An 11,228-nucleotide genomic window follows, 5' to 3' on the forward strand; every position below is an offset into this window, starting at 1 on the left:
ATCACCCCTAAAATGGCTAAGGTTTACCAATCTTTAATCATTGATTAATTATTTACAAAAAGATCTTAAAGGTGCAGTGTGACCAATAATTATTTCTTGTGTCACTTAAAAAAAAAACATCTTTACATGTAAATTGATGGCATAGTCAAAATAATGATTCAGTTGTGTTAACAATAACCCTAGTAGTGCATAGAAACTAGTATTTTAATTATCTTTGAAAAAATTGGCCAATTTTTTCAAGTTCATCTGTGTATTGTAGAGAATTTGCCAAAAGCTGATTCTAGTTTGTACTTTCTGGGAGGCATGCCTTACTATTTTCTCCCAAGTGCTCTAACAATAATTTCATGTTAGAAAAAGGTTCTTTGTCAAATATTTGAGCTGTTTTGAACAAAATACAGCAAACCGCTCACCGAAGAAAGCACCCCTTTACTTTCAAGAAACAAGGATATACAAACATCAGTGCACTAACACATACTTGTATGGTTTCAAATTACACTCTAACTTTATCCTTTAATCTAAGTTTTCAAATGCAAGTCTCTCTAGAAGTAACTCCCTGAATTTTAGATTCAAGCATCCTTCTAATAAATTTGAATATAAACTCATAGACTGTTACAGTTATAGGTGTTTTTCAGCAGTTAGCTGAGGATGCATTCAATTCACTTTAGTATATACCACACAAGTGAATAGTACTTTTCACGCACGCTGATTGGCTAGCTCGGAGGTGAATAGTACTTGGCTAAGAAAAACAAGATGGCTTCCTGTTTTGCCACGGTTACTTAAGAGGAAATTATTTCGACAAACGAGACGGCTGTTAAAAAAAATATATAAATGGCAACAAAGTTTGGTTTGACGGCATTGAATGGTAAGTTATTTAATCTTTTCAACCTCATTTTCTAAGGCGAAAAATGAAAATACAATCCTGAGCACTAAAATTACAATGAAAACAATGAAATATCTAATATTTTTCAGCATGGTTTCAACAACAAGACGAATTTCACAGAAAAATTGAAGAAATGACACTGCAGGAACTAAAAAAGTGTCTCCAAAAGTTTTGTCTGCAAGAAAGCGAGATGGAACTTTCCACAATGAGAAATCGCTTACTGCGTGGCGCGTGAGATTTTTAAAATTCATACCATTTGTCGGTATATTGTCAGAAATAAAATATTTTTTTGGTCCACTAGTTGTTCAGCTTGTGTGGTATATACTAAAACAATTATTCACCTCAGTGTCGGTGAAAGTGATGGATATTTACCTCGCCGCTTCACGGCTCACTAAATATCCATCACTATTCACCTCCACTTCGGTGAATAATTGTTAACTATTCTGGAAATTATAAGAGTACATACAATGGTGACAAGAAATGCCTCACAGGAGGTTTTTGGAGTTAATGAAATACAAAATGGCTCTTAAATTATTACATATCAGCGGAAATGGAGTCCCAAATTTGCTTACAAGGAGAAATCTAACAGCCATTCCACTTATTCTCATTCCAGAATACAGTCAATTAAATGCAACCTTAGTGTTTCAAGCCGTCTCAAGCTCTTTTCATGTCAAGTCCAACTATTTTCCAAACACAAAATGCCTTCCATGAATCCGAATATCCCCCTCCCCGCCCCAAATAAAACAAGCCCTTCTCAAAAATAAAGCTCTAAAAATTCTTAGACAAAAGTAAAGCCAGGGGCTTCAATTCACTGTAAAAAGAACAAACAATTAAAAATTGGCTTTCAAATCCAGAATTGTACCCACTTGAACACAGACAGCAACCAGAATGTTAGGTTGCATTTGATTGACGGTATTCCGGAATAAGAATAAGCGGTATAGCTGTTAGATTTCTCCTTTTAAATAAATTGAGAAGGCATTTCTTCAAAGTTTCGCTGACACATTATAATTTAACAGCCGTTTCTACTCCAGTAACTCCTAAAACCTTTTATGAGGAATTTCTTGTCATCATCGTATGTATTCCTATTCCGGAATAGGGTCAATCGAACGCACCCTAAATGTTCCCTTGCCTCTAACCAAGGACTGGAAAGCAATGGGGTATGTTTTTGTGCCATGCATGTATTTAGACACTTGCCATTACAAATGAGATGGCATCAAAATGTATCAATAGGGATACACTTAACTTCTGGTTACCAACAGTGATCCATGGATGTCTGAAATGAATGCACTCTTTCTGGTGAAAGTGCACTTAGCTATTCCAAGCTAGTTTATACAGGCAATTCCTTTCAAAGAATCACAAAAAATTAATCCAAGTAAATGCTGACACAATGAGAAATCCAAAATGGCAGAAGGTGTACCAGCTGCTTATTAACAAGTGTGGCTAAGGAGTTGAACTTAGGGCCCAGTTGTTCAAAGCCGGATTAAGCTAATCCTGGATTAACAAGAACACCAATTCGAGTTTAATTACTAATCAATAAAGATTCTTCCAAAAGATTTTTGTACCTCAGATTTGACTCAGGCCTTTGTTAACCTTCAGCTTGAAAGTAGCCTTTTAAACCATTTTAAACAAGCAAGATGAAAACCTTGATTAACTTTTAACTGTGGATTAGATTTAATCTGAACCAGGCCCTAACAACTCTAGCTAGCAACCACAGCAGTACTTGAATCCAAGCCATCTAGATTTTGGAACATTGACCACTCATGTATGAATCGCAGGAAGATTTCAGAGACATACAAACAGCAAACTTCCCTGATTGATGGACAGCAGCCAGGCATACAAAAATAATAAAAAATTCTCAATCAGATCTTGCTGTTGTTTCACATCAAACGTGGCTACCTGTTTTTGATTCTCATTGTTCCTTTTTCCTGCTTGGTAGGTTCTTTCTTGTTCTTTTCACTTTTTATTGTATTTTAGTCAAAACACAGTCACTTGCTATCTGTTAAAAGTACTTCAATTCCTGAAACCAAGTGATTTTAACAGCTTGTCCCAGAAGAATTTTCTGGCATCTTCCTTTGTGTAGTCCACATAGTAAATAAATCTCAGCATAGTTGGAATATTACAAGGCTTGTACAATATTGGTATCAGAAGCTTTTTCCTTGCTCCTAGAGAAAACAAATGGGATAGGATAAATACAAAGAAACTGAAAGCATGACCCACTCTGAACTTCTGCCACCGTCAAAATCTGACCATGTTCTCAGCAGTAATTTGAGACCACTTAAGAAATTTTGAGTGTTTAAGGTGGCTCACAACAGTTTCCAACACTTTGTAGTTTCCATCACTTAAAGTGCTACTATGACGAAATTCAGGTCTTTCTAATCTGAGCCATTTTAAAACATAAACAAGTAGTCTGTACGTGAAGAAGAATGCTGTTTACTATTTTCAAATATCTCTTTTTGTTCCGGAGATATTCAAGTTTTTAAAATATGCAAATTAGCCAAGTGATGACATCATAAACTCAACCGAATTTTGATCAAATATTATGAAAAAAGATATATCAGCCAATTTGTATCAGAAATGCTTGATTCTTCGCAGTTATATTGTTCCAGGTGTGCTTCATAATATGAGCTTGTCATTTTTGTTACCATGGCAACATACTGGGTTCCAGTCCTCCCTGATACTTAAGGCTTTGCTGGCCACCTTTGGCGTTCTATTTTGATATTTGCCAATGGTGCGTCATCTGCATGATCCAGCAAGCGTATAAATATGTTAAGTCGAGTTCGTGGCCTTGTTAAATGTTTTTCAAGCTGAAAATCACTAAAATATTGAAATCAAGTTGGAGGGGACTGGAACAGAGTGAGTTGCCATGGGAACAGAATTTTTTATAGCCGTAGGTGTATTGCCTTTAGAACTATTAGCCTGCCAGGTTTCAATGGTCTCTGCTGTAAATTGACCGAGATAGCTCTATTTATATACTTGATGTTATATTGAGTTGAGAATATGACGTCATCAGTCATCTCATTTACATATTTTACACATTTTTCAAACTTAAATATCTCCGGAACCAATGCAGATATTTAGAAACGGTAAACGTCATTTTTAATCTTTCCTAGAATTCTATGTGATAAACCTTAAAATTCAAGAGGTAAAAATTTGATCATAGTAGCACTTTTAACTTTCATTGATCAATACCACCACTCTTTCTCAGTTGATACCATCTAATGGTATCACTCAAATGCCTAATTGTCCATAATATACGCTTGAGATTTACAATACTATTAACAAGGCTTAAAAGTTCAAAAATATTAAAAACCAAACATTTTCGACAAATCACCCTAAAGATGAAATTTTTTAACTTTTTAGCCTTATAATAGCGTAATTTGTAAATACCTAATTACTGGGAAACAAGTGATAGTCATTTTGAATTCTTGACAATAGGTTGTAATAGGTTACCACAGCAATAGTATAACCTTTGAAAACAATAATTTAAGTTTTAAGTGGTTGACTCTGACAAAAACAAGCTCAGTAACCCTCATTTTTCATTGTGGGACTGTGACCAACAAAACAACTTTTTTTAAAGTTAAAAAAAATGGGTATGTATCACTTAATTTTATTTAATCACGGAGAATCATCAGTTGAGTTAAAAGTTAAAACTAAATACTCATTACAACTGTTCTACCTGCTTGCCGTGTGGGAATCCCATATGTCAGATACCTCCTTGAGAAGTTGTTTAAAGTTCCCAATAGAGCCAGCATTTCTTAAGTCTTGGGGCAAGTTATTCCACAGACGAGCCCCGCTATAGCAAAAGCTTTGTTTCAGGTAATTGGTATTTGGTTTGGACAAAGAGAGTTTCCCTTCAAGACTTCCCAAGTTAGGGTAGGGAGGGGTTGAGAGCCAGCATAATTTTTGAGAATTTAAGTTGGCCGTTACCCTTCCCAACATTTTTTTTCATGGGTTTAGGAGTACTTGACTGGTTCTTGTCTTTGACTTCCAGTAGACACAGGCTCCTGTTGTCAAGGAGCGACCACACAAAACAGCAATGAGGTCTTGATATTCCACACCTCAGTTTGAATAAATTCATCATCATTACGAAAAATGTAATTTGACCAGAAAGAAGTTAGTTACAAGTGCTTATGTTTTAGACTTAAGCTGTAACTCCTAGTGGAGGCATAAAGAAGACACTAAACAGTCTGTATAATTTGCAAGTCTTTTGTTTCATAAATTTGTGTTCAAGTGATAACCCAACCTGGAGAAAGGCTTAGTGCAACCTTAGCCTGGAAGTCTGCTTCTTCACATCTGTTGAAGTTTTCTGACAGGATAACCAAGACTTTCCTGCATCTTTCCTCAATAGCTCTGGCTGCTGTCTCCAAGGGATCAGCCCCGACCAAAAAATCACGGTAATTAATGCACACTTTCATACAATACGGCTTTCCTTCTAATGTCTTGAGGAGTTCATCTGCAAAGGGCTTGTCAGGACCAGCATAACAAATGAAAACGTCATAATTTTCACATACTAAAAGGAACAAAATAAACAAGAAATTAAACAAATAACTGTATGTGTTCAAGCCAACATTACAACATGGAATTCCCTTGAAATGACCTGTGATGCAGTGTGAAGGTATATCATGTGATATGATCGACTGCAAGCACCACATTGTTTGAAATGATTGAGTATTCCATGTAATTTCACTGCACATTGAGTTTAATTAAACCTTGGAAAATGTGATTTACAGCCTGATTTTCTCTTGGAACCTGCAGACTATAAACTTGCATGTGTACAATTCTTGGGAATAAGGAATCCTAATTCTGAAACCTTCTCTTACAAAATGTTCTCAATTGCACATTTCCACTCTGTCCACAGATAATTTTTTAGTAGTACGCTGTACATGAAAGGACCACACAAGCAAAGACTTTCATTTCCTCTATGGTTTCACCCCAAAAACTGGTATGGTATGGTATGGTATGGTATGGTAACTTTATTTAGACACGGTAAATCCATCAGCAAATATTATAAAGAGATAAAAGATAAAACATAACCAAAATCATACCTAACTAAACTAACCTAAACTACTGTTAACCACATACTAAAAGCTGCTTTACAAGGATGCCGTGTTAAAACTCATTCAAAACTGTGGTGACATAGATTAAATTTAAAATTAGATAGGCTAATAGGTAGGCTGTTCCACAACCCGGCTCCACTATAAGAGAAACTCTTCTTTAAATAATTGGTGCGGAACTGCCGAAGAGCCAATTTATTTTCAGTGTTCCTTAATCAATATGATGTTACATCGTTTCGAGAAACAAATCTAGAACTCAGATATTCAGGGGTCATTCCATGTAAAGATTTGTACATCATAATAGCAGCTGATTCCAATCTTTGGTATTTTAGTTTACACCAACCCAGTGCCCGGAACAATTCATCGATGTTAGAGTCATGCAAGGAAGCCCTGAATCTGGGCTGAAATGCTATTTAATACCCAGTATCAGTATACAAATTCTCCTTACTGTTCTTGTTATATTTCTTATGGTACTAGCAAGAAGAATTTGTTTAAACATCAACACATTTTATCTTTAGTGATCATTTCACTTATTCTCATAACTGCTATGCTTGATCAGGTTGTGATGTTGTAGGGAGAAATACATGCCTGATTAAAAGGTTAATGATGCAATGAATGTTGTGTGATAACAACACGCAAAGAAACACACAAAAAACATGAAGTTCAGGACCAACGGTTTTCATCCAGATTTGCATCTTCTTTGCAACAGAGAACTTGTTCTGCACAGACCAAATAACTTTGTTGATGGGGTACGTATATCTTACATAACTTCTCAGCTTTCAAGGATGGTGCCTCCATTTGTTACCATGCATATATTCTGTGCATCTCGGGATGGTCTGAGAAACTTGGGTTTCTTAAAGACTGTGCCTACTTAAACAAAGATATTCAGATCTTAACAAAGGTTATCACTTATGTCCAGAAACCCTGAATTTGGGTACTTCATATAAAACAGACCTTTTTGTAGTTTTCGTATAACTTCATGTTTGACAGAGTTATTTGTGTTTCAGTAAGAATTAAGGTTAGGGGACACCTTGTGATGTCTATCATACAGTTCATGAATCTCATTAGCATGCATGTATCTCAAGGTTATTGGAATCAGTTCCTTTGATCAATTTAATGCAAATGTACATTTGTTACTGGAAAGTAAAATTTATAATATTTATGAAAAGGTATTACTTACGAGTTTTAATGTCCACCTTGTCTTCATCTGCAATAAATTGAAAAACAAATTGTGTCCTTAGTCATGAAAGAACAACCTGTTGCTTCTTACATCTACCAATGCCTTCTCTCTTGAGTGGGGTGGGGGGGGGGGAGGAAGGACTCAGGGATAAGGGCAGGCCATTTTGAAGAAAGCTGATCGAATTCTTAATTAAAACTTTGAACAAAATGTCTATTGTTAAGGGGATATTTCTCAATAAAAGATGAAAGATTAGGAGCAATTTCTCAATATTAAATAGATTAACCTCAAACTGACTCTGCTTCTGAAAACTTGCGTTCAATTTAGGAGAATTGAGTTTGTATGTAAGTATTTGTTATTTCTTCATGTAGCAGGGTTCATACTCTTTTGAGCTTTTGAAATTCCATGACTTTCCATGACCTTTTCCATGACTTCTCCAAGTTTTCCATGACCTAAATTTGACCATTTTCGTGGAAATCGTCTTTCATTTTGGGTTTGTTTTTACTATTTTCTTTGCAAAAAACCCTCGGCCAATTTATTTTGTACTTTTTAATAAACATCATTTTTCATGACTTTCCATGACCCACACCTAAATTCCATGACTTTCCAGGCCTGGAGAATGAAATTTTAAAATTCCATGACTTTCCAGGTTTTCCATGACCTGTACGAACCCTGATGTAGCTCTGGAAACATACCGGCGTGCATTTGTCGCAGTTCAGACTGTACTTTTTCCTGTTGCTTCTTCTCTTCTGAAACGACACCAGAATAAAGATTAATTTTTTTTCTAAATTACAATTAACTTATCCAGAAAGTTCTATTTTAAACCTGAATTTCTTTTTTCAATTTAATGGGATGACTATAGCCCCTATGCAAAAATGACTGACATTTTAATATTCTTTTGTCTGTGATTAAAATGAGCCTCACTAGCCTCGTTCTTGAGTTCAAAACAACAAAAGAATACTTTACCTTGAACAAGGTTAGCGACGAAAATTTGAATGCACACAAAAGAATATCAAAATGTCAGCCATTTTTGCATTAGGTCTACCCCGTATATATTGTCATTATAAAATAACAATTGGTTTCATCCTAATGCAGACAAGGCTTTGAAAAACATTTAAACCTAATATTTTGGTGTCAAACATGACACATGTTATATTACATGGTATGCCATAGACCTAGATTTGCCTTAAGTTTTCTTTTTATCCACCAAAAAGAGTGACCAATGAGCGACAGAGTCATGAGTTGAGCGACGGAGTAACGAGGAACCCTATCTAAAATGGCTGAAATTTTAACATTCTTTTGCTTGCATTTAAATCAGCCTAATTTAGCAATTGGCTGGGTTAAACATCAAGGAAAACACGCCATGTCTTTACCAGGGCTGTCAACCTCACACGTCTTCAAATATTGAGAATATGACTTCCCCGACAATCAATAAAAAAGAAACTTACAGAGGCATCGCATCTTGCCCAAATTTCCAGGTTCAGTGGGCTGGGGGGGGGGGGGGGGGGGAATTAAACAATACCAGAAACAACGCCAAACATTTCAGATTTTGTTCTCAGAAAGTGAACGTCAAGTATCTGACAAATAGCCAATTTCGTCAATTATCCGGGAGATTACAGACATAAATCTGGAGACCGGAAGATACGGTTCAAAATCTGGACACACCCAGATTATCCGGGAGAGTTGACAGCCCTGCTTTACAATCAATCGACATCATGCATGACCAGCATTTTTGAAATTTACATGACTGTCATTTTTTAACGTTGCCAGCGGGATCTCAGGTTTTCTGTAGACTTTTTCTTAGTTTATTGACGGTATAAAGCTATGATTTTTTTTTTTTTTTACATCACAGCATTAAGTTGTTCAAAAATAACAAGTATTTTCCAAGTATATTGAATTCTTTTCTCAGTTAATGCGTCTCTTTTGGAAAGATTTCCAGAGAAATCTTCAAGATTCCATTCAAATGCTGGACATTACAAAGAGAAATTCAATGTTTATTTCATTCTCTGAAGTACTGGTCATGCGTGACGTAGACTGACTATAAGGGTCACACGCTAATTATGCACCGATAATTAACAAATTATGCGCAATAAGAATGCGCAATGCAATTCAATGGAATCACCAAAAGATTGATGGCTGCACGAGGTTACCGCATACCACGGAATAGATGTCAGCCGGAAGTTCTAAGAGAGTGCTTTCATGTCTCTTTCACTCAAACACTTTCACATTACTTTCACATTGCGATCACTCGTGTAGAAGCAATAAGTTCGAGATCAGCATTATTATTTAAAAATAAACTAACATTCTGTCAAAATACATTTAAGCCTTACCATGCATGCTCGAGGATCATGAAACTTAACTGTCAAAACATGTAAAGTAAGCTTGAACTTAAGCTAAACTAACTTACCTATGTGTTTTTGAAGGTCTTGTATCACATCCGGCCTGTTTATCTCTTCAAGCAAGGATAATAGTTCTGAAACTGTCTTTCCGTTGCTTTCATAATCGCTTATCAATTCGAAGACTGGCCCTCGCCCTTGCATTTGCAGAGCTTCAAAATATCGTATTTGCTCGGAAGAATACCCCATCTTGCCTGCAAGTTCCTTCCAGTCACCGCCAATGCCACGACGAGGCGGAAGAAGAAGAACCTCCATTCTATGATGAGCTTCAAAGCTTAAATCTTTCACTAACTCCTCGGTCATGGTTCCTTATTTGATTCAGAAATTATAAGGAACACATATCATGAAGGCAGAACTTTGCGCCTGGGGCGAGTTCCTCTGCGTGGGAAGCGGTTTTTCAGTTCCGTGAGAGAGGTTCGTTCAGAGAAACTTCCTCTTGAATACAAAATAAGTGCGTGCGTGGAAATACAGGACCATGAATTCCTTATAAACATAATCCGGTTGACCTGTACGAACTCTTTTCAGAAATTCCAAAGTACTTCATGTATGCATTCACATATTGTACCGTACTATGCTAATGAGGAAAACACGCGCGCTTGGTCCAGACAACTCGTCCACACTAACTCTTCTAAATTGTTTGTTTGCTTGTTTATTTGTTTATAACTGGCGAAGCAACGGGAGTGCGTGAATAGCTAGAAAACAATCATCAGTGCACGAGCGAACTAAAAAATCGGGTAAAAAAAAGAACGGCTTCTTTATTTTCGATCAAGAAACTCAATACATCAATATAATTATCTGAAATGGGTTATGTACAGCGTCTTACAGATATAATCTTAAGGCCATTTATGCTCTACTCATTCTCCTGGTTTACCAACAAACTGCTTTGACAAATGATTTACCGCAATGGTGATCAAGTTGCAATGAATGGTTTTTGCTTCCCTAAAATAAGAAAATTTCATATTAATTTTTTCTCGTTAAGGCTTTCCCCCGGGCATTTGAACTTTTGAAGATTGGCTTGTTGAAATTCCTGCCTTCCAGGGACAAAGAGCTCTTCAAATGCCCTACCCTTAAGTTCTCAAAGGCCTCTCCTACTAAAAAGGACAAATTTTTCAGCTTCAAATCAATTAATCAACGTTCGTGCTTTGCAAACAGAGATAGATATTCATGACATCTTCAAAAATGCTTTTGCAGCCCCTTTTGAGTGAGCAAATCGCTCACAAAGGCGAAATCCTTTCCTTGAAAAACTCCTCAATTCCAAGAAAGGTAAATCGGGTTCAAATTCCGCTACAATCCGGGCACGATACACGTGGGTGTTTACTGGTATTCGGTCGGGATCACCGATGAATAATGTAAATTTTTTTTTTGTTAAAGCGGCCGATGACACCAACCTTAAGAGAGTCTCTGGGGGTACCCTTGAAATTTTGCGATCCATTTTGACTTTCCTACCGAAATATCCACATTTTCTGTGCAAATGGTAAGCATCCACGGTCAAATGCCCGAGGGAGGAGGAAGAGGGAGGACAGGGGGGGGGGGGGAATGCTGAAAGTTTGCATTGATCGTAGCATTATGTGCTCGCTCTCTAGGCAGAACTTTTTAAAGTTAGTGAAGTTTTTGTTTTTCTGTATAACTGAACTTATCTCTACTTAATTCCATGCGCACTCTTAAAAAAAAACCGCCGTAGTAAGAAAGGTTTTTCTACTGAAAACAATACGAGACAAAAG

General features: G+C 36.5%; 1 protein-coding gene across 1 annotated transcript; it reads right to left on the minus strand.

Annotated features, from left to right (window-relative positions):
- Window positions 1-17: 17 nt before the first annotated feature.
- On the minus strand, window positions 18-10,023 carry LOC146459434 (myeloid differentiation primary response protein MyD88-like). Its single transcript, XM_085089599.1, has 5 exons — window positions 9,519-10,023; window positions 7,807-7,860; window positions 7,115-7,141; window positions 5,124-5,390; window positions 18-3,042 (listed from the first exon to the last, which is right to left on the minus strand). The coding sequence occupies exons 1-5, from the start codon at window positions 9,808-9,810 to the stop codon at window positions 2,891-2,893; spliced, it is 792 nt and encodes a 263-aa protein (XP_084945725.1). The 5' UTR covers window positions 9,811-10,023; the 3' UTR covers window positions 18-2,890.
- Between the last annotated feature and the right edge of the window lie 1,205 nt (window positions 10,024-11,228).

Source organism: Pavona decussata, unplaced genomic scaffold (assembly GCF_977016875.1).
Source record: "Pavona decussata unplaced genomic scaffold, jaPavDecu1.1 SCAFFOLD_219, whole genome shotgun sequence".
Classification (NCBI taxonomy): domain Eukaryota; kingdom Metazoa; phylum Cnidaria; class Anthozoa; order Scleractinia; family Agariciidae; genus Pavona; species Pavona decussata.

Coding starts and splice junctions, on each gene's coding strand:
- LOC146459434 (XM_085089599.1), bottom strand. CDS start 9,810: ATGACCGAGGAGTTAGTGAAAGATTTAAGCTTTGAAGCTCATCATAGA. Junction 7,861..9,518: donor AGACCTTCAAAAACACATAG/GTAAGTTAGTTT, acceptor GTGTCGTTTCAG/AAGAGAAGAAGCAACAGGAA. Junction 7,142..7,806: donor ACTGCGACAAATGCACGCCG/GTATGTTTCCAG, acceptor AATTTATTGCAG/ATGAAGACAAGGTGGACATT.